Source organism: Tamandua tetradactyla, chromosome 10 (assembly GCF_023851605.1).
Source record: "Tamandua tetradactyla isolate mTamTet1 chromosome 10, mTamTet1.pri, whole genome shotgun sequence".
NCBI lineage: Eukaryota > Metazoa > Chordata > Mammalia > Pilosa > Myrmecophagidae > Tamandua > Tamandua tetradactyla.
Window position 1 is genome coordinate 15225714 of NC_135336.1, and position 27661 is coordinate 15253374.

At 43.3% G+C, this 27661-nt stretch overlaps 1 protein-coding gene across 4 annotated transcripts in view; it reads right to left on the reverse strand.

Moving 5' to 3' along the window:
• XXYLT1 (xyloside xylosyltransferase 1) overlaps window positions 1-27661 on the reverse strand; it is a 276716-nt gene that overhangs the window by 82896 nt on the left and 166159 nt on the right. For all 4 annotated transcript variants that reach the window (XM_077117924.1, XM_077117923.1, XM_077117925.1 and 1 more), the window contains one exon: window positions 8144-8276. In XM_077117924.1, the coding sequence (XP_076974039.1) occupies window positions 8144-8276 (133 nt within the window). The remainder of the gene's footprint in view (window positions 1-8143; window positions 8277-27661) is intronic.

Below are 27661 nucleotides of genomic sequence, written 5' to 3' on the forward strand. Positions count from 1 at the left end.
AGGGGGTTCAGAAGTAAAAAAAATCAGCTCTAATCATATTAAGTTATCAGAAGCATCAATTTTTTTTTAATATTTTATTTGAGATGTCCTCACACACATACAGTCCATTAAAAGTATACAATCACTGGCTCACAATATCATCACATAGTTGTGCATTTATCACCATGAACAATTTCAGAACATTTGCATCACTCCAGAAAAAGAAATCAAAAGAAAAAGGAAACAACTCATACATACCATATCCCTTATCCCTCCTTCTCAATGACCACTAGTATTTGAATCTACTCAATTTTTTAAATCCCTTATTCCTCTCGCTAATTATTTATTTTTTATCCTTATTTTTTTACTCATCTGTCCATACCCTGGATACAGAAGCATTAATTTTACATACAAGAAAACTGAGGCTCAGAAGTTAAATGACTTCCCTGGGGTCACCAAACTAATAAGTGGCAGAGCTGGGGCTTTGGATAAAACTTTGCTGCCACCACCACCACTGAGTACTGCTCTGTGCCAGGCATTGTAAATACATTGTATAATTTAATTCTCCCATCAATTCTGCCACTATGATATTATAACATCCATTAGTCAGCTAAAGAAACCAAAAGCTCAGAGAGGTCAAGTTAATTGCCCAAGGTCACACAGCTATTGAGTGGCAGTGGCTGTCCATCCACATCCTCTCCTCCCACCTCTTCACTTTCTCCCCTACATAGCCCCTAAGAGCCTTTCTCCAGTCCTAGGAATGGGATAAGGTAGCCAGCAGATGAGCTGGAATTTTTCATGCCAAGCAGCTGGAAGGAAGCTGGGCTGGCACAAGAGCTGTCAATAAAAAACCCAAGTGACTAAAATGGTGAAAGAGTGGACACTATTTAATATATCACAAAAAGCAAATCCCTGCCTAGTGGCATGTTATCAGCAGCTGACAGGATTGCCTGCTGCTTCCGCCTCATGGTGGGTCCAGGCTCAAAACAGCACACAGCTGGCCTGTGGAGCCAAAGAGAATGAAACCGGAAGCCCTGGGCCTGGCCCACAAAGCTCCCATTCAGAGGCTCCTCAGGAGGCCAGTTCTGGGACAAACTAACTAGAGCCAAGGGCTGCAAGCAGCACAGTACATACACACACTCAGCACTGACTCCAGGTTCAGCAGAGGCCCTGGGCCTGAGGCTAAGCCATCAACGGGCCCTCTGGCCCCACTGGACTCCCAGAGCCAAGGACCTAGGATGCATTCGGGCCCCCCAGCACCCAGATGGTGGTTCTCAGGCTAGGCGCCCACAGAGGCTTTGAGGACAGCCTCGAACAGCCTCCCACTGCCTCTCTCTCGCTCCTTTTTCCCTCACAAGCTTCACTTCGGTATCCTTTGTTCCTGTTCACCCAAGGATCTTGCAGAAAAGCCAGATCACTTGCTTCTGTTAAAAAAGAAAGCTTTAAAATCTAGGGTAGGGCTAGGACAGCGGGATTTATAGGGAAAAAAAAAAGAAACAAAAAAACTAGGATGCCAGCTAAATTTAAATTTCAGATAAATTACAAATAATTGTTTCGTATAAGTATGCAATATTTGGGAAATACGTTAACCAGTTATTTGTAGTGTATCTAAAATTCAACTTAATTAGGTGTACTGTATTTTAACTGGTAGCCTATATGGTGGGGAGTTGGGGGCAGGGGGGATAGGAGGTATCCAGAGAAACAAATCATCAGGAAAAGAAAACACCAAATGGAGTTGTAAGGATTAAAGCAGGGGGTGAGGACACACATTTTACAGAGGGCCTCTCTCAAACCAAAAACTTTCAGGTGCATTATTTCATTTGAATTGTCCAGCAATTCTGTCATGAAGTATATTTAACCCAACTTGTAACCAAGAAATTAGGATTTAAGGGATCATTTTGATCACTGAATCATTATATAGATATTACTTTTTTAAAGCTTTTTATACTGTATAATATAACATACTGGAAAGAAAAAAGCAATAGTTTTCAAAGCACTCTTCAACAAGTAGCTACAGGGCAGATCCCAGAGTTTGTCATGGGCTACCATATCATCCTCTCAGATTTTTTCTTCTAGCTGCTCCAGAACATTGGAAGAATATATATATTTTATCATCACTTTTTTTTTCTTTTTTGTGAGAAACAACATATATAGAAAAAAAAAACCAATAAATTTCAAAGCACAGCACAAGAATTAGTCATAGAACAGATTTCAGAGTTTGGTATGGGTTATAATTCCACAATTTTAGGTTTTTATTCCTACCTGCTCTAAGACACTGGAAACTAAAAGAAATATCAATATAATGATTCAGCAGTCATACTCATTTGTTAAACCCTACCTTCTCTGTATAATTTCACTATCACCTTTGATCTTTCTCCCAATTTTTAGGGGTATTTGGGCTACGCCCATTCTAACTTTTTCATATTGGAAGGGTCTGTCAATAATAAGGGGTCAGGAAATGGAACTAGATGATGCTCTGGAGAGGCTGGGCCCTCTAGGTTTCAGGACTTATCTGATCCAGGGACCCATCTGGAGGTTGTAGGTTTCTGGAAAGTTACCCTAGTGCATAGGAAGCTTTGTAGAATCTTATATATTGCCCTAGGTGTTCTTTAGGATTGGCTGGAATGGTTTTGATTGGGGTTTGGCAAATAGGTAGAAATGTCTAAGTAAAGTTTGTGTAAGAGTGACATCCAGATATCCTCTTGACTCTATCTGAACTCTCTCAGCCACTGATACCTTATTTGTTCCACTTCTTTTCCCCCTTTTGGTCAGGATGGCATTATTGATCTTACAGTACCAGGGCCAGACTCATCCCTGGGAGTCATCTCCCATGCTGCCAGGGAGACTTTCATCCCTGGATGTCATGTCCCTGTAGGGGGGAGGGCAATGGTTTCACTTGCAGAGTTGGGCTTAGAGAGAGTGGGGCCACAACTGAGCAACAAAAGAGATCCTAAGGAGGTGACTCTTAGGCACACATATAGGCAGGCTATGCTTTTCTGCTATATATATCAGCGTCACAACAGCAAGCCTTGATCTTGAAGATCAAGGGCTTGGCCTATTAATTTGGGTGTCCCTAATACGTGACACAGCATCAGGGGTTTCCCTGGTGGTAAAGTTTAATAGTTCCATATTTTCTCTCCCATCCCTTAAGGAACTTTGCCAATACTTTTGATCATCTGCTTAATATTTTCTGGGATATATCCAGGTGTTATATTAAGCTATACAGGATTATAGTCCCTCATCTTTATTCTGGGTTCCCTGTGTTTCAGTTATTTAAATGAACTACCTAGACGGGTTGAGTTAGATTATGTGCTACAGAAAATTTAGGTTCTGGACAAAATAAACCTTTCTTCCTTTGGTCTCATGGAGTAGGTGAGGTTCTAATATACAATGTCTTCTTTACCCCTGTGTTCTGAATTACCTTAACCCTGACCTGACTGGCTTCATTCTTAGCTCTAAGTACCAGTTGTACAAACGTAAAACAGCCTCTAAAAATACAGAAATAATAATCACCACTCCAGACAAAATGTGACTGCAACAAGAGCCCACAATCTAGGCCCCTGTTTCCTTATAAGCATTTTCTAAAGGAGAATATACAATAAATGCTCTTTTGTTTCTGGCTTATTTTTTTGTTTGTTTTTGTCTTTTTTGCATGAGCAGGTTCCAATCTCTGTCGTAGAGATTGAACCCAGGTCTCTGTCACAGCAGGCGAGAACCCTGCCTGCTGAGCCTCCATGGTCCACCCGTTTCTGGCTTATGTTGCCTCACCAAATGTCCCACAAGTTTGTTCACAATGTTGCATGTCTTACAACTTTGCTCCTTTTTGGAGCAGCACAATATTTGATCATACGTATATACCATTTGTCATATAGATATTCCTTTTTGCTTTCTGGTATATTGGAGTAGACAGAGGGAAATACCTGAAATCTCTGAATTGTAATCCAGCTGTCTTGATCTCTGATAATGGTTGGACAGCCTTTATCTTCTGCCTCTATGATTGTAAAAACCTTGTCACTAACCTTCATCTGTAACCAATTATCCAGTTTTTCAACTTTAGAGTCTTGTACTCAGTAAAGACAGCCCCTAATGTTTATTAATGAAGGGTCTTGGGTCAGCCCAGAACTAACCTACCACAAGGCCAAAGTTACCTTGATGACCAAGACAGGATCTAACCAAACTGGGCCCACCTGACATGTGCAGTAGCTTCGACTTTAACCTGTAAGTCACTTACACCTCACTCCACCGTTTTCTTACACACTTTCTGTGACTAAGCATGTAATCAATCTGCGCATGCTCAATAATCAGATCCCCGCTAATTACATCATCTGGGGCCATGGTGCTCATTACCCTAAACCCTGCCCATCTTTTCTCTAATAAAACCATGAAAATTATTTCAGTTCGGAGAGACAGATTTTGAGATTATAGGCCATCTGTTCTCCTACTATGCGCCTAATAAAAAATTCTTTGTCTCTTTGAAACCCCAGTGTTTCTGGAATTGGTTATTGAGTATGTCAGGCAAAAGAATCCACAGCCTTTGTCTGGTAACAAACTTACAGACGAAGAAACAGGGTAAAAGAAGCAAGTGAATTAATTGTAGAGTCTCGTGGATAATTTCTGGAAGGCAGGGCTTCTGAGTACAACCTGAGGGCTATTTCTTCTGTGTTGCACAACCTTACTTGCTGTGACACCTTTATAACTTTACAGGCTGCCTTAAGAGGAGCCAACGTTTTTTGCCTATTTTTCCAAAACATTTGTAAGGACAAAAACTCAAAATGGCATCCTGGAAAAACACGAATTTGCAAAAATAGTTGTCTATTTACAGAGACCATTCTGGTTTTTAGAGTAGGCACTAGATGCTTCTTTCCTTTTGGCCACTGGTACCAAGTAAACACATCACTAATAAGGACCTGTCCAGGGGTCTAGTTCCCTGCTAAAAAGGCAGAGAAAAGGTTAAAGAAGAAAGGGCAGTGCTCTACCTCTGTAGAGCACTGCTCAACATTTTTCATATGAAAAAGATCAAATAATGCTTGACTCTTAACACAGACCCCAGAGGGAAAGTTTCTTCTATCACTATGCTAATGCCCAGAAACACCCTCAGTTCTGGGCACATTTAGGGGAGGGAATTGTGGGAAAAAAAACAACTATTTGTCAAATGGACAGTAGGAAATTCCTTCTCCCCCCCCTTTCCCTCCGAGCTTCTAACATTTGTGGCACACAATAGAAGGGAAACAGTCATAAAAATGACTCAGTATTTGTGCCCTTTTGAAGTGCAGTAACTGTCGGACAAGCGACTATAAAAATAACACAGCTGGGGAGATCAAAATTTATTCCTGCTTAGTGATCTTCCAGATCACAATGTACTCAGTTAACCAGTCAGGTTTTCCTTTTGTGCTTTTATTTTATTATCTTTTATTTTTGCCCTCTTTTCATGGATGCCAGCAGATTCCACTCACAATAAAAGCTCGCATGCCTCACACTTCACCACTTGGGGAGACCCCTTGGCTGTGGGAACCCAGCTGCCAGCTCTTTGGGACTCTCATGGAGCTCCCCCTGCAGGCAGCTGTCAGAGCGGGTCTCTGAGCTGGGGATCCCCCATAAAGCAGGCTCTCTCCTCACCAAGGCTAAGGAGAAAGGGGCTGAGACAACCTGCCCAAGAAAGGGGCGGGCTATGCCTCTTAACTTGGGCGGCATGGTCTCATACCCCTTTAATTCTCACCCTCTTTCTACTCTCACCACATCCACCTCCTCATTTCTTCCTTAAGCGCAAACTCCAAAACTGCAGACAACTCAAACTTGATCAGTCAGGCCTCTGGAGCCTCCAGTTTTCTTGTGGAAGAAGGAAAAAAGCCATTCCATTCCTGGCCTGCCACCAGCCAGCACCAAACTACTCCCAGGCCCAGCAAGAGACTGCAAATATTAAAAGGCAATTACCCAGGGCCAGTAGGTGCATATTAGTGCAAGGCAGTCATTTGCAAATAATTACCAGAGGCCTTTAGAAACATTTCGATTGGAAGGAGAGATGGAGGGCAGACAGAGCTTGAAAAGGAGCTTCAATCTCTGTTGACTCTGAGTGCCCAAGCTCTACAAACAGGACATTTTCTGCACTCTACCAGCGGCCCTGGGGCAGAGGTCTTATTTTTCTCACGATGCTTCATGGCATTTAAAGACTCTGAAGGTGAGAAAAAGTCAATTTCATTTTGAATTTAAAATCTCTAATAGATTTCTTTTGAGAAGTCCAGACAATTAAATTATTTATAAAATCCTAGATCCATGGAAAGTATAAATTCCAGCCAATGCTGTTTAATTAAGTACCATTAGGTTTCTAGATTTCCATTTATATGTCATGAGATTTCTAACCAGGGTTTGAGGGCTTTAATGCTCTAATAGCATTTAATAATCAGCCTGGTTTCCCTATCCCAGAGACAGCAGGCCTTAGGAAGCAATAAGGAGCTTACCAGCAGACAGTGACTTCAGTACAAAGGAAAGAAAATGAGGAAATGGTGAGGGTCAGAAGAGCTTATGATCACAAAACACCAGAGCTGGGGGAAGGAGGTCTAAGAGCGCACCTGCTCCATTCTCAGATGGGGAAGCCAAGGTCCCAAGGATGGTGGCATATGGGACTAGCACCCAGACTTCCGACTCTCAATTCCATATTCCTTCAGTCACCCCCCTTTGTTAAATCAAGGGCCCCAAATATAAGCAAAACCTTGGATGAAAGTGGGAGTGTCTAATCCCCTTAATACCCCTTGCACCCACCCCCATTCCTCCTAACTCTGGGACAAACTGGGAGAGGATTGTGACAGGGAGAACAGTCCACAAGGCCCCAGGAGTTATCAGCTCATTCAGAGACTTGTATGATCATGGGCTTTTGCAAATAGCCAGAACCAAGCTGCTGGCTATCACTTTTTCCCCTCCCTCTTAGAGGAAATGTATGCCCTTGAATCACCAGCTGCTGGTGTCCAGCAGCTCTCAAAAGACTGGGCCTGGCTCCAAGAAGGTCCACAGGGAGTCAGCATTAGGCCTCTGCATGGAGAACAAAGAGTGGGCAAGCTCAGGGGCTGATGAAATCCCCGTTCTTTCCAAGTACACTTGTGCAGCTCTGGCTTTGACCCAGAGGAGGGAGAATCAACAACACGGCACTCTGGACCCACGGCTGTGCATCTGATTTTTAACAAAAACCTGTAGGTGCTTTTGTGTTTCCTTTTTTTTGGTTTTTGATTTTTAAAAAAACTGTAAGATCTACTACATATAAAAGAGTACATGCAAATATGTACCTATTTCTTGCCCCAAGTCAAGAAATATAGCATTACAGCAGTCCAGAGACAACCCCATCCCTTGTAGCTCTCCCCATCACATTCTCTCCCCACCCTCCAGGGGTAACCACCAATGCTGACTTTGGGGAGAATTTCTTTGCTTTTCCTTATAATTTTACCACCTGTGTATACATCTCTAAAAATTACAGTTTCATTTTGCTTTTTATTACATGTAGCTATAGTCTGCTCATTTTAGTTGTTGTATAATAACCCATTGATGAATATAGCACCATTTGTTTATTCATTCTGCCTTTTATGGACATTTAGGTTGTTTTCAGTTTGGCCTACTGCTGACAATGCTTCAGTGAATATTCTTGAACATGTCTCCTGGTTTGCAAGTACTCGAGTTTCTCTATGACACACATTTGACAATGAAATGCTGTCTAATGTGCTTGTTCACCTTGGTCAGGTAATACCAATCTGTGTTCCAAAGTTGTGCTGCCTTCGTCCTTACAAATCCACTGATAAACCCATCCCACGTATACAGATTAGAGGTCCCACTAGTGACCTGGAGGCCAAGGAAACTTAGTTTATCACTAGAATGGATATTACCTCTTCTGTAAGACAAAGATCAAGGTTTTAAAATTCTGAGTTTATTCAGAACCAACAACCAAAACAGATGGGCTTTCCAGAAGAAAAACATCACACAATCCCCCAAAATAGTGACGTAACATCCATGGCTTGGGAGCAGACCCACCTGCTCATACAAATGGGTACAAATTTGTTCCTAAGATATTAAGTACAAAAAGACTGCATGTCAGTAAATCACCATCTGCCCTGAATAGAAGAAAGGAGAGGGTAAAGGGATGCAAAGGAGAACTGGGGGCCACTCCATCCTAACTCCAACATACCTGTACACAGGCTGCATCTCTCTGGCTATGCCAATGACGGCACTTGGCAGGAAATTGTCAAACTCCTCAAACAACTCCCGGATGTTCGTCTTAAACTTTAGGTCTAGGTCCAGCTGAATTATCTGCAGAATCTCTGGAGGAAAGAAGAAGACCACAGTAAGACAAGGACATACATCCTGGAAGCTTCAGCTACTGACAAAAAAATGAAGTGGGGAACGCAGAAAAGGGTACAGGATTATTACTGCTGTCACCGGATAGTGTTAGTTATGGCCAGATACAAAGGCTATTCATCCATCAACTCCCTCTGCATTCAGAGTCTTCATGAACAACTGCCCCCTATATTACTTTCCAATTGCAGTCATATATATTTTTTTAAACTACATATGTTTCAGTTTAGTTTTGTTGTCCTAGTGCACCATTTCATTCTTAAAAGGATCCGGCCTAGAGGATACGTTATATAGACACTCTTCTTAAAACTCATGGCATCCTGGTGTTTCTCTTTGGGCACAAGGGGCAAATGATCCACAGGAGAGAACAGGGGAAAAAATCATTTTCTTAGGCCCTTATTAGTTCTGCAAACCCAGTTATATGTCAAGTTAAGACACTTACTCAGAGGGAAAGAGCTGGAAGACCTCAGATACTGTCTAAAGGACAAACTGAGCCATAACAATTCAGTCTCACAGTGATCTGACATGTAAGAGCTATTTGCTTTCTGCCTTGCCTCCAGATGATTCAGGGGTAAGAAAAATAGAGGAGGCAGAGTTTAGACCGGCAGAGGGAGTGAAGCTCTGGCCAAGTTCATTAGCTCATCCATTCACCCAACCAAGCCTGACTGAGGTCCTCCAGTGGCAGGGCCAGAAGGGGTCCAGAGACCAGACTGGTGGGACCCCTGCCCTCAAGGAGAGGCATACAGGTGACCATAAACAGACAAGGAGAAACTAATGTTGAGACATGACATAGAAGAAGGACTATGGAGCTCCAAAGAAGGGGCCTTAGGGTTAAATGATGAACTAGACAGAATAAGTACTTGATGCTGAAAGAAGGCCTGACCTGAGAATCAGAAAATAAAAGTGCAAGTTACAGTTTTGCTGGTGATTAATCCTATGACCCGGGAAAAGTTATTTACTTCTCAGAAACTTAGTTGTTTTGTTGGTTAAAATGGGGAAGATACTACCTATCTTATGAAGCTGTGATGTTGAGATGAGATAAATAGGAATATCCTGAAGCTGGAGAGTGCTACAAGAATCAAGAGTTTGGAAAGCAGGGAACTTGTTAAGGCTTGAAGACTTCATGGAAGAGGGGGCATGTGGACCTTAAAGTGTTGGGCAGGTATAGCGAGGAGAAGGGTCTGATTATGTGTCAAAGTATCACTAACACCAACTCTAGAACACTGGGGCTCTCCCTTTTGCTCTTCGCCAGCATTTTCACACCTTCACATGACAGAGTATTACAGCTCTCTAAGGACTGTCCACCCATAGTAGTGAGAGGAGAACCACATCTTACACATTTCAGCCTCCACCTGCTCAGGTGTGCAGCTTGGCATACAGGAAATACCCAGGAATGTTTATGAATTCAACAGCCATTCTCTTAACTAGTTTATGAAGAAATCACAGCTTACAGTTCAAGAAAAACTGATTCATTTGTTCCTTGTTCTATTTTCCTTTGTGATGCGGAAACAAAACATTGCTTGGCATTCTACATGAGTTTTCTGAAAAAAAAAATAAATAAATGGCAGCAGAGGAGACTCCAGCTGCTCAGGCCAGAGAAAACTGAGAGGGCACCAGGACCTGGCTTCGCTGGCCCATGTGGGAAGGAGTTATCGAAAAATGGGCTCCGCCCAGGCAGATGTGGGCACTGCTGTCTGCCTGACTTCACACAATGATGAGTAAAATTACTGCTTTCCTTCCTACACCTAAGAACCACCACCACCACCTAGAAATCGAGAAAGCTGATTATCCAGAGCCCGGATCTTAGAGAAGACTTAATAGCGACCTTTCCTGGTCTCCTGGAAACCTGTCCCAACCTAAGAAGTAGAGAACAGAGACAGGTCACAGGGCAGAGCTTCCAGGCACCCGCAGCTATCAGAGGCGGGCAGGGGGCAAAGGGAAGGAAACCGATGGTGACCCTAGGGAAGGACACTGTGTCCCAAGAAAGAACATACAGGAATGAAAGTTGCTGCCTTAGGGGAGTCATGATGGAGTGGTGAAAAGTTGGCCGCCACGGGCTGGGGAAGCCCCACTCCACATAAGCCTCTCAAGCCATTTCTCTTATTGCTCTTGGCTCATCTCCTGTACCCCGAGCTTCCATGTTCAGGGTCTCAGGCAGCTCTTAGGGGAAGTGGAGCAGAGCCCTAATGAGACAGGGATTGGCTGGTACTATCATCCCAAGCACAGAAACCAGGTCATCACAAGGTCTGTCGATGAAGGAGGGAGGGGGACAAGAGGGTTTGGCCTGGAGATAGGGCAGCCTTCAGTTTGCTTGGTGAGAGTTTTGCGGCACTGATATGGCTGTGAAAAAGAAGGGGAGCTCTCATCCTCGTGGCCCCAGGGAGCATGTCCAATGACGGCCACACAGGAACACCCGTTTTTCAAATTGTTTTTCAAGTATCCAGCATTGCATACACACTGGTTTATTTCTAATCCTCATAACTATCCAACAGGTTAAGTAGATTCATTCCCATGTTTATATAAAGAAACAGAGGCTTAGAAAGGTTAGAAACACTATCCCAAAGTCAGACAGCAAATAAGTGGTGGAGCCAGGCTTTGAGTCCCGTTGACTTGAAAGTCTTGCAATCTCTTTCCAGTATACCTTATTCCCCTTGTGATGGGAGAGGGACACTAGGGAGGCAGATTTGAGCTCCACTCCTGGCCCCACAGGGGCTCCAGAAGCACTGAAGTACAAGAGACCCTGACAGACAAATAAGAGTTCTGGGGCAGAGCAACAAGTTGGCCAAATACAGGGTTCAAGGGAAGCCCTCTACCTGCAAATGGTAATTTCACTATAATGAAAGAAACTCCTGCGGCAGATTTGTCAAGATCAGGTTCTTCCTTTGTTCCTAAATGCTGCCTCCCCTCACCGCACCCACCCCCCTTCAGGATGATGCTCTCACCTCTAGGAAAAATTCTAGAGACTCACCAGGGTCTCTGGCATTTCCATGTATGCTGGCAAGTTAACAATGAAGAGATCCAAGTGTGGAGCTGGAAGTTTGGGATACAGGAAAAGAAAGGAACACACACAAACACACATAAGTACGGGGGTGGCAGGGAGGTAGGCTCTTCCTGTTGAGTTGCGTCTTCCTCTATACTCACAGCTCTTTACAGGGCCAGCTGCAGCTGTCAAATGGCTTTTCAGCAGGGATGGTGCGAGGGGCCAATCATTCATTCATTCATTCAGTCAGTCAGTCATTCTTCATTGAAAGCCTACCATGTGCTGTGTTTACTCTCTGATGTTTCAAGGTCATTTACACTATCACTGGTCCCTGTGTACCTGTCTTCCTGCGTGTCTTTGCCAGAGTGAACACTCTTTGAGGACAGGAATGTGCTGGGAGGGTGGAGCTCAAGGACAGCAGTTGTTTCCTAAAAAGACCCAGCTCCCTCATTGCAGCAGAGTCCTAGCCTTGCCTTAACAAACCCCTCAATAAACCTGAGCACCTTCCCCGCCCTTTAGCGACTGACTGGGAGTGAACTGGAAAAGGTCATGCAAAGGTCACATAGAGCCCTAAGACAGAATTTCAGATGCTTAATATTATTTACACCACTTCATTTGTAAAGCACCTTTCAGGAAGGGTATGCTCAATGTGGCTAACATTTCTTTCCAGAGGGACTTCACCAAATGAGGTTAGATTACCAGGAACAGGCAGCAGCTCCAGCCTGAAGGAACTTCTTCACACTGATGTCAAACCCAAGGGACCGGCCTCACCTTTCAGCTAGGGCAGAGCCAATACTCCCTTCCAGCCAGGGAGGCCACAGCCCCCACTGCAGCCTGTGGGCATCTGTCCAAACAATTATCCTTTTATGTAATTACACAGTTAGATGCCAAGCTGTAAATGTCACTGCTGAAAAGAGGAATATGCTAACTAGGAACTCTGGGATTCATTAAGATTTCTTTTAAGGGACCTGTTCCTCTGGCCTCTGACCCTCAATGGGAAGAACTGAGTCTAGGGGCTTTCATAGACAATGCTGAAAGGCTGTTCTGGAGATGAAATTGATTATCCCCAGAGACTGATATATAGAAATGACAATCACAGTGATAGCAAAGCAGATGCTGGTTGGAGGACAGCTGAAATGACAGCAGTAGGACCACTGGAATTTAAGGAATAAATGAATAAACTAATTGCCCCCCAAGCAAGGAGGAAATGAAATCCGCAAAACATAGGGAAATGTGTATGTGTCTGAGGAACAGAAGGGCTAGACGTCTGCAAAACTCAAAAAGTGGCCGACTCTTTCTCTCTAAGCCCAAATCTGCAAGTGAAATCATTGTCCTGCCCCTATGTAGGACATGACATCCAGGGGTGAAAGTTGCCCTGGCGGCATGGAAGATGATTCCCAGGAATGAGTCTGGCCCTGGCACTGTGGGATCAACAATTCCATCCTGACCAAAAGGGGGGAAAGAAGCATAACTAATTAAAGTACCAGTAGCTGAGAGAGTTCGAATAGAGTCAAGAGGCTACTCTGGAGGTCACTCTTACATAAGCTTCAGTTAGAGACCTTGCTACCAGTCATAGCTTGCCAAATCCTAACCAAAACCATTCCAGCTAATCCTAAAGAACACCTAGGGCAATATATAAGATACTACAAAGGTCCAATGTACTAGGGTAACTTTCCAGAAACCTACAACCTCCAGATAGATCCCTGGACCAGATAAGCCCTGAAATGCAGAGGGGCCAGCCTCTCTAGAACATCAACTAGTTTCATCTCTCTACCCATGTTATCAACAGCCCTCTCCATCATGAAAAAGTTAGAATGGGCATAGCCCAAATACCCCTAAAGAATGGGAAAAAGATCAAAGGTGATGGTGGAGTTATTCAAAGAAGGTAGGGTTTAACAAATGAGTATGATTACTGAATCATTATATTGATACTTCTTTTAGTCACCAGTATCCTAGAGCAGGTAGGAGTAAAAATCTAAAATTGAGGAAGTGTAACCCATAACAAACACTGAAATCTGTTCTACAACTAATTGTTGTGATGTGCTTTGAAATTTATTGCTTTTGTTGTATATATGTTATTTTTCACAAAAAAGAAAAAAAGTTTTTTGTGATGATAAATGCACAGCTAGCATTTATTGTGAACTATATGATGATATTGTGAACTAGTGATTGAACACTTTGGATAATTATATAGTATGTAAATATATAATACATGTCAATAAAATATAAAAATAAAAAAAGAGTGGCCAACATCCAAGGCTGGTTTGTATGTCTACTATGTCAGAATTCTCTGGCAAGACAACAGAAAACAGAGGACAGAATAATCTAAATGATCAGATCTGAAAATAGAGGCTGGTAATAACCGAGGCCAGTCTACCCATTTTACAAACATGGAAACTGAGGACCAGAGAAGAAAAGGGACTTGTTGGGGCACATAGTCAAACTAAGTGGCAAAACTCAGGGGTTCTGACTTCCTAGTTAACATGCTTGTGTTAATTAGCAACTCCTCCAACCTTCCGCCCCCTAACTGGGGCCACAAACTCTCAGAAAGCAGAAACCATGTGTAATGGCCCTCAGAGCAGTGCACAGGACTTGGCAGCTACCCAACACAACTAGCTAATGGTGTATCTGCATACCATCCCATGAAAATACAAACCTGAAGAGTAGTAAGTAGTCAAAGAAAAGACATGAAACCTCCATAATCTTAAAACCTATAGCCAGCATTTGGAAAGAGAATGTTGCTCTCCATAATCTCACACTAACATCAGGCAGAGATTTTAAAACAAAGAACATACCTTGAACTGTGCTAAATTTGAAGAGAGACAGAAACCAGACTTAACATTCAGGACACAGAGACACTTGTGGAGACCCAAACTCAATGCCTAGCGAGAGGCCCTCAACCAGTTGCAAAATACCAACTGTCTACCTCAGTGCCCAGCCCTCTGTTCAGATTAGACCTGTTGCTTCCTAGAAAGGTATTTGCTGCTGCATCCAATCAGTTGAGCCTTCCAAACAGTTCCTTGTACTTATAAATCTTTGGAGTTGTCTAAATCACAAAAACAAGACCAGGAGTATGAATGTACAGCCTGTGGCATTTTCCTAGGCAGAGGAAAATCTGCCTGTGTCAGGAGCAGTCCTATGAAGGCACCTGGTAGCTGGGAACCCACGTGTGCCCAGCAACCTTCTTAGACTTGCTCACCTGCCTGATGCTGGATAATCAGGCCTCCTGGCAGAAGACAGGACCTCAGAGAGCCTCCAGCATTCCCAACTCATGGGTCAGCAGCTGGAGCTCTAAACACTGGTTTCCATGAGGGATGACAGTTTGGCAAGAGGGGAGGCTGACCTGGGCTATTTCAGGAAATGGAAGAAGTGCTGCCTCAAGGGCATGTAAGGTGGTTCAGGATCTTAGCTGAAGTCTCCAAATACAGAACTCATGAATGCTTGACCAGAAGACAGGACTCACTGAACTCTACGGCAAGCTAAAGTGAGGGAAGACACTAAGGATCTAGGTGGGCTTTCTGATCTGAGAACATATTTCCACTTGAACTTCAACTCAAGGAAAAGAGTAAAAAATGTGGGACCCTCTTCACTGGAGCATGTGTATGCTTACCTACATCTTCTCACATTCAAGTTTCAGGCTAAATAAATAGTGCCACCTGGCTGAACAAGGTGGAAGATGAAGGACAAGATAAAAAATGCTGGCTAGAGATGTAGCTTTCAAGACCCTCGGGACCCCATCAGCATCATCACCCCAAGGGCCTGGACAGCACTGAGGGGGTTGGGGTAGGCAGGGGCTGCCCAGGCAATTGTTTTCAGGCTTGAAGGAAGCCTACACTTGTCTATAGGCCTGAGCACCAGCCCTGGGTGGGCTGGAGGGGCAATTCCTCTATAAAAGTGGGCCATAGAAGGCAACGTTCACTGCCAGAGGACCAGCTAGGAGAGTCCCATATCAACATTTCCCTCACAAATCAACATTCCTCCATGGAAACAGGCTTGAGACAACTCATCATCGGCTTCCAATTAAACTAGCCACAAGGCATGTCATCTGACTATGGATGGAATTACAACCCAGAATGAGTAATTCATTATACCCAAAAATGAACAACAAAAGAAAAAAGAAAATCCAAGAATGTTTAAAAAAAAAAAAAAAGGCCTCCTTTCCTCAACCCTCCCTACTCCTATCCCCAGAAACAATTCCTGGCAGACACCTCTTACGCACAAAACAACACGCAGCAAAATAGATCAGGAAATTATGAAAAGAAGAGACGTGCTTAGGGAGGCCCTGAGACGATTATCCTGGGAAACAGGCTTTCTGGGAGGGGTAGGTTCGCCATGCAAGCGCTGTCTCTCTCTTTCTGTTGTGAAACAGCTTCAGACTTTCCCTGAGAAAAATATTTACAACACATCAGAGGGCTTTCACCTCAGTAAATCAGCCCAAGCTTTCCACTGAGCGGGAGACGGTCGGGGGAGAAGGGGAAATTATGACAATGCCGAGTTGTATGGCTCCATCACGAGGCTGAGGACCTCGGAAACAGCTGCTTGGAAAGAGAGCTCGTGTTCTCATTGTCATCTTTGAAATATTGTGGCCATCTGCCACCTGCTTCATCATCACTCTGGTGCTCTTTAATTGCTTCTCAGCAGCACCTCTGGCCTGCGGGAAACAGAGGGCACCTGAAAAGGGGTGGAGACTTCCTCAAAAGGTGAAAGGCTCCTGACCCCAGAGGAGCTGTTTTGAAGCCTGGGGTTAGGGACAGTTCTGCTGTGTCAGACTGGCTGGTCAGAGCAGTGACGTTCTCCAGTCATGATGGTGGGCTCGCCACTGCCTGCTCAGACCCGGTGGTGTTCCTGAGGGGATTCGTGGCTGGAATTGGCTGTGGAGTTCTCACAGTCAACAGGAAGCTTGGGTTGCTTCCCCTTCAGCATCCCCTTCGAAGCCTGAGGCCCCACGGCAGGACAGCTGGCTGGCTATGGGAATAGCTGCCACAAAGGAACAGTGCAGAGCATGCTGGGGCCTGGGACACAGATGCCCAGGGCTCCTGCAGGCTGGTCAGACAACCCCCACGTCTCCAGGAGGAAGGAGAGGGTGTGTGTGTACAGGCCCATGTGGAGGGCTTTAGGCTTTCTGACTCAACCCCCACTAAGGTTCTGTGAGGTGAGGGTTAGTACCTCCCATTTTCTGATGAAGAACCTGAGGTTCAGAGAGTTTTGGCAACTTGTGTAAGGCTACCAGCAAGGAGGCATCAGATTTGAAAGTGGATCTGCCTCACTCAGTTTCTTTGATCATTACAAAGAAATGAACATTACAATTTTCTGAGAAAAATGTTTAGACATCTCTGATGTCCCTTCTTAAATCCTGCTATCTTCAAAGAAAAAAACAAGAAACACCTCCACATCAAGGGTGAAAGTATCAGACAGTTTCCAGGCATCTTGGTACAATAACTGGGACCTCTATGGACAAAATAGAGGTTCTCCGTGTCCCTCTATCACCTGCCTCAAGACCCTCACCCCCAAGGAATCTGAAGGCTATTGGGTTTCTTATCATTGGGTGGTGACGAATGGAGAAACTCCTGGAAAAAAAAAACGGTATAAGGCCACATAAGCAAATTGAAAGGAAGTCTTTAATGGCAATAGCCAACATGTATAAATACATGATTCTCATTTAATCATGAACACTCTCAATGAGATTACCATCGTTTCCATTTGACGGATGAGGAAATAGAGACATTAAGTACAGCAATCAAGAACCCATGGCTGGTGAGTGCAGGACTGGGAATCACATGCAAATGTGTTGGGCTCTAAAAAGCCCCAAGTCCTTGCTCCTGATGCCATGTTACCCCGGGCTCAGGGTAGGATGTGGCAAGGATGGCCAGGATACAACCAGCATCAGGTCTGTGGGCTCCGCTCAGCCCGCAAGTCCCTGTCTCTCACCAGTATGAATGCATGTTTTCCATATTAGCAGCCTGCCCCCGCCTCTGAGACAGGAAGGGAAGAAAAAGGAAATGGAGTCCAAAAGAGTTATTTATGCAACCTAGTAGGAACTCTGGTAAAAGATTTGAGGGCCAGGAGGTTGAAATTAATGACCATGGTCAGTTTTATATATTAGTTCTAAAATAATTTTTTTCTTCTAGCCCTACCCACTGCCTCCCAAAATTAAACATGGAAAACTGAGGATTGGTTAGGGCTTAGCCATGACATTTTAAAAAACAATGACTATCAGCTCCTGTTTGGTGGACAAAACAAAACACATTATGAAAGGACATGGCTTCTGCTTCAGCGACAGTGTATCATGAGCTCCTTTCTCACCCTTAGCACCTTCTGTGACTAGTTGTAAATCATATCCTTTAAGATGGGACAGAATTTAGTTTGAACTTGGCTGAAAAACTTTAGGGACCATTTTAAATAATTCAACATGTATAGCACCTGGTCTCAATTTGCCTCTCGCTTCTAGTGCCAGTACGAAATCATAGCTCACATATTTCCTTATGAGGTCAACACACAGGGGAAATGGAATTTGAGATCTGAAAGGGGGACTATCCCATTTTTCCATTTCTATGGTACAGAGGTATGTCCTCGGTCCCTTTTGACCTCTCCACAGCTTATACATCTCCTGGAGTCTGCTACAGACTTTTTTTTTGTCTCTAAAAGTTTAAGCAGAGTTCTCTGTATTTTTTTGGAGGACATTGGTTTGCTAACATTTATGCTGATGCCTGGTCTTTGCTCTCCACCAAAAGGCTTTCTTCCTAGACCCCTGGAAGCCACACAAAACTATCCTCTGAGGCTGATTTAACAGGTGTTTTTGAAAATAATAATATAGCCACCACTGGTCTGCCCAAACTGACACAGTTCAACTTTCAGAACAGCCCACTTTGTGGTTTTTATATGGGGACTCATTTCTAATCTTATGTGCCCCCTCTCTCTCTACATCTTTTAGCTGCTCCTTCCCTCTTTCCTGACAAATGAACCAATGCTATACTGATGGATTCAGTGTAAAATTAGGAAAACTAGGAAGGTTTCCTCCTACTCCCTACAGCATCTCATCTCCACGCTCTACCCTGGCATGTATCCTGACCCTGGACCCAATGCAGCCCTGTCCTTTGGTTTATTAATGGAGATATCAGTAACAGCACTAATTCCTTCTATTTTACAGCACTTCATAATGTTCAAAGTGCATCCCAAGCTCATAAAACTCATTCCCATGCCCATTTAATCCTTGCAACAACTCTAGGGGACAGGTGCTTCTATGCAGATTAGGTTTGACTGCACATAACAGAAGACCTAAAGTTACAGTGGCTTAAACACATATAAGACCACAGCTAGGCCATCCAGGGATGGTATGGCTGGCTACTCCACGAAGTCATCAAGAGTCCAGGCTCTATCTACCTTTCTGTTCTGCTATCCTAGATCTGGTTTCCATCCTCAAGATCACTCATGGTTCAAGACAGCTACTGGGGCTCCAGCCAACTTGGCTGCATTCCAGGCAACAGAAAGGAGGAAGGGGAAAGGATACCCATCTCTGCCCCCCTCCACCGTACCCCTCCCCCCCCACACACTCACACAATGAGTCAGACTCTTTTAAGCAACTTTCCTAGAAGTCCTTCACATTTCTTCTTATATCTCACATGGAAAATTTAGCTGCAAGGGAAGCTATGAAGTGCATTCTTTTATAGAATGTAATGCCACTCCCCCAAAATGGGGTTCAGTTTTAAATGGAAAAGGAGAAAATGAATATAGGGCAGCAACTAGCAGTCTTGTCTGCAGCAGACAGTATTAATTTTATCCTTTGTACGGATGAAGAACTATAGACCCAAAAACATTAGGTTTTGCTAAGGTCAAATGTCCACTAACGGCAAAATGGAAACTAAATCCATTTCATCTGACTCATGTCCTTATCTTTATTCACGGACTCCCCTCACCGCAGTGGAGCTTCTGGTGTGTTCCTCTCTCCTTACCTTCCTGACCTCCACTCAGCCCCCACCTCTTCCAAGTCAGTCAGGATCTGCCTTCCTGAAGAGCTTCCTGCCTGAGTCCATATACCATGTCCCACTTGTGTCTTGGAATCCAGGCATGGTCACTAGTGGTGGACCAAGCCAGAGATGGCCACACCCTAGAGAGCCTGCAGATCCAGAGGGAGGAATACAACCTCCGAACTCTCTGAGATTTACATGGGAAGAACTACCCATTCCCTTACCTTTTATAGCAAGAGAAAAAAAGATATGATTTTAATCTTTTCAGTAGCAGCATCTGTTGCCCTGTGATAGTTTGCAAACTGACAGGCCAACAGTCAATTGGCTTTTCAGGTTTCCTGTCTCCTGAGCCAAGGCCCTTGCCAAAATGTCATGTATTTGTAGTAATTTTTGTGCTACATTTAAAAAATGAAAGAAAGAAAGATGAACTATCTAATGTATGCCAGGTACTAGGCTAGGTCTTTTTACATATTTTACTTAATTTAATTCACATAAGAATATAGTTTTCTCCTCCCCAACCTCCAGACTAAGTTTCATTGCTTTCATTCCTGTTTACTGCTGCTGAGGGAGCCCTCCTACTAAGAGTCTTTGATAAGAACTACACAAGGATGTGGAGAAGTCAAAAGACTGTTCCTATGCTACCAGAGCACATTCCAATTTCCATATGAAAGACAAATCTAGCCTTCTATGGAACAGGGTCCCCAAACTTTTTACCACCAAGAAACTCCCTTCATAACTTTTTCCCATTATAGACTCTAAGACTGAAAAGATATAGACTTTTCTCTCTACCAAAATACAGTTAAGCATTAATCTATTTCTCCATTTTAATTAAAATTTTATTTACTTAATTTAGTTTTTATTTTATTTTAATTAAATAACATTTGCCATTTATTTTCATTTTAATTAAGGACATAAAATACTGGCTGAATGAATGCAATTGCAGCTAAAAGCAAAAAAAAAAAAGTTTTAACCTCTAAATACTTCAGTGTGCACTTCTTAAGAAACAAGGATACTCTCTTACAAAATGACAGTAGAAGCATAAAAATCAGAAATTAACATTAATATATCACTACCATCTAATCTTCAGTCCCATTCAAAATTTGTCAATTGTCCCAGAAGCAAAACCAAAATTTCTAATCCAGGATTGCATTTAGTTGTCAAGCCTCTTAATCTGAAACAGTTCCTCAGTCCTTACTTGTCTTTCATGACCTTGAGCATTTTAAGGAGTACAGGCCAATTATTTAGTTAAATGCCCTTCAATTTGGATTTATCTAACATTTCCCATGATTAGATTGAGGTTCTAGAAGCAATGCTATGTTCTTCTCACTGTATCATATTTAGGAGGCACATCATGCCAGTTTGTCTCAAATATTTGTGATACTACTTTGATCACTATTAAATTGGTATTTTTTCTTTGTAACTGAAGTATTTTATGGAGAAATACTTTGGGATTATTCCCAAAATTTTACCTGCTCACTTTAGCATGCATTGATGATTCTTGACTGAATAAACTGTTACTAAGACAGCTGCCAAATGGTAATAACTTTCTAATACTTCCTACCAAAAATTAGGAGATATTCTATTCTAAAGAAGAGCTTTCTTTCAACCCCTACCTGCTTATTTACTCATGTATTTATATCAGAGTGGATCCATGGAGCTCTATTTTATTCAATGGGTTACAATCACAAATAAGCATTATTTATTTTGACGCCCGTTTTAGGCCATGAGAGTCCCTTCAAACTGATTGCTGTGTTCTTTTAACAAGTACCTGATTTTTTTATTTATTTATTTTTTAGCACTTACTTACTTTCTGGTACGTTTTAGACTCATTTTCTACTTTCCCTTCTTCAGCCCTGGAACCAGCCATTTCTCCAGGAAGCCCTGATTTCTTTCAGTGGACAACGGTATTTAGAAACTAAGAGATGGATAGTAGGTACTCATTGCTACTGAGATACTGTTTCTAGACCATCAGCAGAGTTATCATGCACACACACACCTTTATCTATTCCATATCTATCTGTCTGTCTGTCTATCTGTCTAAAACTGTAGGTTCATACCTGTACCTTCAATTTCGATCTGGACCACAGGGTTAATTCTACCTTTTACCACTTTCATACCTGTAATTCCCTTTTTTGACATTAAGAAACTTGGCTCCCATTATCCTCAATATATGTAATTATCTGTTCATCCCTTCTGCATGTAAGCAGTCTCCCAACCCTGAGACTGGGGCTTGTCATTCCCAGCCCCACATGCCCTTCCAGCCCCTTCTTCCTCAAGGGAAGGGAAGGAAAAGGAAGGAAAGAAAATTAATAAATACTTGAAAATAAGAGAAGAGAAAAAGAGAGAGAATGGAGAAAAGGAAGAGTGAAGCAAAGAATTTTGATGTTCTAAGTTCTCCTAGATAATCATATCGGGTAAGTGTTTAGTTTCTGCAAAATTTTTGAAACGTTGAAATTAACTCATTTAGCCCCATTACTGTCTTCTACAACTCTTATGGTTCAGAGACCGTGCAGGGGACCACAGCTTCTAAGCACACTGCAGTGAAGGCCCAAATGATGCCCAACATATATCCATTCTCCTCTCCTCATAGTGACTCCATTAAATTCCTGAGCTGGGAGACGAACAAAATTCAACACAGCTTCACACATATAACTCACAAAAATGACCCTCCAGCGTTTTCATTAACATGGTCTGCTCCAGGAATAACAAAGCTGTGAACACTTGGCTTTCCAGGGCTTCCTGGCCCATGAGAGAAAATGGGTCCCTAGCCTCATGCTGCTGGAGATTTTCCAGAGGATCAATGTGACCCCCAAATTTCAGATGAGGGGCCCAAAGCCACAACGACAGCAACTCTGGCACGTCCTCTTCATCTAGTTCTCCTGCAGCAGGTAACCCCAGAGTCTTTCATTCAGGGAAGGATTTGCTTGTTACAATTTACTGAAGCAGATTTATAGAAACTAAGCCTATTATGTTTTACTTTGGTCAACTGGGCAGCATTCTGAAAAGGTGATTTCCTTAGCAAGAAGGGGAAGCCTGCATGTCAGAGGCACTTCTACTAGGCAACACCAGACTACCTTTTCCTTCTCTCTTTTTTTTTAAACAAGTAATCCATGTTCTCTACCTTATTTAATGAAAATGTAGTCTTGGAGATCTTAGGCAAGTATGAGTGAAGAGGGCACTGGTCTGAGCCCTGGCTTGAGAACCTGACTCTACCATTACCTGCCTCTGGGCATTAGTTTTTCCAGGCTGCAAAGAATAGATTTGGAATAGAGGGTCTCCTAGACTCCCAGTCTGCCACTCTGCCCCTCATCCACAACCCACAGATAAATACTGGGAACAGAAATAGAGCCCACTGTGCTGATCTCGTCTATGCCAAGTCAAGATAGCCATGAAGTCTCAACCATGGGCCAAGTACAGAGTCTATATCAAATACAGAGGAGACTCATAAAGGAATGACACATTGTTCTTAGCCACAAGTACAATAAGATTTTCATCATATATGCACTGCTGCTACCACTGCTGCTGCTGTTTCCCTTGTTTCCTTATCATCATTACTCATGATGATTAAATATCACCGTATGGAAATTACATGTATTTAGTAACTCCTGTGTGCCAAACAGTGGAATACTTTTCAGCTTCCCAATTTCCACTTCACAAATGAAAGTTCATGGTAGCCAGGTGCGGTGGGTTGAATATGTTCCCCCCAAATTCATGTGCCTCTGGGAATCTCAGAATGTGACCTCATTTGGAAATAAGGTCCTTGCAGATATAATTAGTTAAGGATGTGGAGAGGAACTCATCCTAGTTTCCTTATAAGGAGAGAGGATCCAGGGACACACAGAGAGACGCAGGGAGGAAGACCGTATGTAGATGGAGGCAGGGACTGAGACTGGAGTTATGCTGCCACAAGCAAGGGCCCTGGAGCCACCAGGAGCTGCAGAAGAGGCAAGAGAGGAGCCTGCCTTGGAGCCACGGCCATGCTGACACCTTGATTTTCGACTTCTGGCCTCCAGAATTGTGAGGGAAAATTTTCCTGTTGTTTTAAGCCACCTAGTTTGTGGTAATTTGTTATGGCAACCCTAAGAAATTAATACACCAATAACTTGCCAGCAGTCACGTGGCTTGTGAGTGATAGAAGAGGAAGTCAAACCAGGTCTGTCTGGCTGCAAAGTCTGAGGTCTTTTGCCTTAACATGCTCCCTTTAAATGGGGTTTATTTTTAAATTAGCCTATGCCCTGTGCCAGTTACCTGTTGCTATGCAACAAACTATCTCAAAATGTAGTACCTTAAAACAACAAGGTACTATTATCCTTCATAGTTCTGTGGATCAACTAGGCTTAGCTGGCAGTTCTCATGGAGGGTCTCTCACATGGATGCAGTAAAACGGTGGCTGGGGTTCAGGTTATCTAGAGGCCCCAGCAGGCTGGTCACCCTAGATGACTTGACACACTCCTCGCCATCAATGCTGACTATTGGCAAAGGGCTCCACCGGGGCTGTCAACGAGAGCACCTTCGGGGAGCCATGCCAGGGGCTTGGGCTTTGTACAGCATGGCAGCTGGTCCCAAGAGGGATTGCACCAAGAGCAAGTGCTTCAAGACATCCAAGCTGAAACTGCAAGGCTTCACAACATCACTTCTACTCTCTTTGTCCAAAGCAAGTCACAGGGTCAGCCCAAATTTAAGGAGAAGGGACTGCACACAGTGTAACTACTGGAAGGAGTGGTTCATTAGGGGGCCGTCTTTGGGGACCGCTTAATACACACCCTCACTCCATAGTGCAATGACAGATTATTTTAAATTTCTTCTTTATGCTTCATTCAAGTCTTCTCCAATGTATATGTATTCTTTTATAACTATAAAAATATTAATATTTTAGAATATATTATATTGCATATATAATATAGAAGAGTATAAGAACATTTATGATGATTAGTCAGTCAAATTCATATATGTATATACGTGTATACGCATATGAAAGTATGTGTGTATATCTGTATACTTATACATAGATATATATAGCTAGAAGAAACTGTGCTAAAATTTCACTGTGGTAAATTGCGCAGTTATTTTTAAAATACTTTCTCATCTTTTCAAAATGGACATGTATTGATTTTAAATTTAAAACATTTTTAAAGGAATTCATTAACAACCTCAGAGAACATACCCATTCTGAGGCCATGTATATCAGATTTAAGGCATTTTGCCATGACCTGAAGTTTCTTTAGGATCACTCTAAAGGCGGCCAGAGGGACCCATTTTTTTATAATCTTTCTTCTAAGTCAAGTCCATCTAGAAACTTCTGCCTTTCTCTCGCTTACCACAAGGTGGTTTACTGGAGTCCCAAATGTATTTTTCAAAGAAAAAGCAAACATTGAACAGGAAGTTATTCTCATCTGGCTTCATTTCCATGTCACTTATTTAATTATATTTGTGCTACATTCTCCCCATCTCCTCTTGCCAAGTGCCTCTCGGAAGTACAAACCAAAGACCCTTTGTGTATCTGCGCCACTTAGAAAACCCCCAAGTCTAGTTGAAGAGTCTTTCTCCCAGAGGACAATTTGCATTCTTGGAAGCTCCAGGCTTAGAGGAATCCAACAAACAGAGAGAGCAGCCTTAGAAACCCAAGAGGCGCGAGAATGAGAACTGGGAAGTCCAGTTGCCCCTCCACGGCAAGGAAGGGAACACAAGGCAAAGCAATTCCCTTCCTGTCAGGCTTACATGACTGTAAATTTCATGACTGACAATGACAGTTGAAGGTGATGATCAAAGTTACCACGGCTTATAGATGAAAGGACCATCCACACCCAACACCTAAAGCAGTAGGGGGGTTTCCCTGTGAGTCACATCTACCACAGGAGACGGGGTGGGCCTAGACCGGAGACTCAGCCATATTCTCCTGGAGGAGGGCAGGGTACCAGGGCAGGGAGATGCCACATATGGCACTGAGCTCTCCTAGCAGCTCACACCCTTCCCAAAGAGAGCTGATTCTGAACAGAGAGCCTGAGAAGACAGATTTGGTGAGTCAGTCAGTGCTATTTTTACACTTTCCAACGATAAACCCACACTTCAAATTTCACTGTTTGGGGTAGATTAAGAAATCCGACTGCCTTTCTTGTGGTTTAATTTCCTGCGTGCCTATATGAGGGGAAATCTTCTGCATTCTTATGGAAACATACAACATTTTAACCTTTTCTTGGCGGGACGCTGTCCAAATTACTGGTGCCTTGACTCTGAACCTATGTCTCTCTGATTAGCAAGCAGGGATGCCATCAGCTGCACTGCTCTGCTCTACCATGACAGGTAGATTTGTGCAGGTCTGAATTTGTAGTCTGGCTAGTAAGGTGCCAGGTCTGGACAGGTCTGCCTTACGGCTATTGCCATCCAATGCCAAGAGATGAAGTTGCTTCTGTGCGATTCATTTAACAGATATTTGTAACTTTATTAAAGTCATTAGTGATAAACATCCAGGCACTGAGTTTAATATCTGCCAGTGATAGAAGGCTTGAACAATATAAATATTATTCCCAAATGGTTTCAATTATAAAGCCAGGCATGACAGTATGCTTGTAAAAACTTCAATACACGTGGAATTAAAGAAAAAAAAAGAATGCTCCTTTTTCATGGAAACCAGTAAGAGTTTTGTTTTCATTTTAAAACACTTTACCCCCACTCGTATCTTAAGTACAGTCATAATGTTGGTGACTTAAATTTCCTTAACATAGACAAAGTCTCTAAAACTCCAGGATGTTTCTGACTGGCAAGAACACTCAGGCAGAGCTATGATTTTCTGCAAAAGGACGAAGCCCTTCTCCTTTTCAAAAGAAAAACCTGGAAAACTTACATCACATTCTCCTTCTGTACCTAATGAGAAGCTTGAGATGCCATAATAAAAATAGAAATGCTGCTAGAAGAAGCGATCTGCTCAGGAGGAGAAAACAGCCCCCAGGTTGCCGACTGTCTCCCAGCCCAGGGAAGGCACCAAGCCAGGCCCTCTAGGCGACAGCACCAACAGTACAGCAGGCCAGCAACGCACTGCAGAGTTCCAAGATGCAGTTCTAAGTCTCTGATAACCAACAACTCTTCATTCTTTCAGTCAGTCAACAACTATATTGCACACGTACTGTGCACCAGGCACTCTTCTAGTTCTAGCAAATACAGCAGCGAAAAGACAGACAAGGGCTGAGCTCTAACATAACTTACAGTCAGTAAGCAAGTGAGCAAAGAAAATGACTTCAGATAGCAGTAAGCACTGTGCAGAAAATAAAAGAGAGTGATGGGATGGAACAGGGCATGGTGAGGGCGACTGAAGTCAGGCGGTCACAGGAGGTCTCTTTGAATTGGCAACGTGAGCTAGACCTGAAAGATGAGGAAACAGACATGCATCAGGAGGAAGATGGGGCAAAGGGAGCAACTAGCGCAAAGGCCCTAAATTAAAACCAGGGGATGCGTTTGGCACATTCATGTCAAAAAAAAAAAAAAAAAGGCCAATTGGGTAGGAGCCTAACTGAGTGAAGGGAGCGAGGTGTGACCATCAGAGGCCAGATCCCACAGGGCCTTTTTGAGGCCAGCCAGGGGCAAAAAGTGACCTGAAGTGGCAAGCTTCCTAGGCCCTGCAACACCCCCAGTCTGTGGACCTGGCATGTCTCCGAGTCTCCACCACGTCCAACTAGCCTGACACATAATTTGGCATGCCCTCTGGGCAGCCCAGTTCTCTTGATTTTGCTTCCAAACAGTGAAAATGCTCAACTTGAAAGACATAATAGGGCTCTTCCACTTAGGGAACTGCTTCTCTCCTGTGCTTTGTGTCCATTATTAACGTCTGTGAGGTGGGATGCAAAGACAGAGGGTGTGGCCACTGCTGTTTGAGGGAACAAAGTGTCAGGAAGGCTTAGGGAATCGTGCTCTCCCCTTCCCCAACATCTCCCTTTGACAGTATGGCCCCGTTCTGGTTGTGCTTTGGTTCTCCTTTGTGCTATTACCAAAGCAATACATTTCTTTTTAACCAACCCAGATAGGAAGAGCTACACATTCAGGCAAACCGGGGCAAAATGAGAGTAGAAAAATAACACGGGGGGGGGGGGGGGGGCAGTCTTCCTACATTCCTACCTCTGCCCCTTCCTCTGCCCATGAGTCCAGGTGAAATCAGGTAAAATGATCATCAAGAGCAGTGATAACAGAACAGTGGCCCTGAGAAGACTCTACATGGCCTAGCTCTCTGCAAAGGTGTGGACTAGGGGTGAGGAGGTGAGGGGGTATGTGCCTGTACATTTAATTCATTCAATCATAAGCTGTATTAACATATAATTTCTGCCACTCTGATGCTAGGAGTTGAAGAGAAAGGGATGAGCAAAACAAGGTTCCTGCCCTCAAGAAATTTAAAGACTAGAAGTAGAGATTAAATAATAAC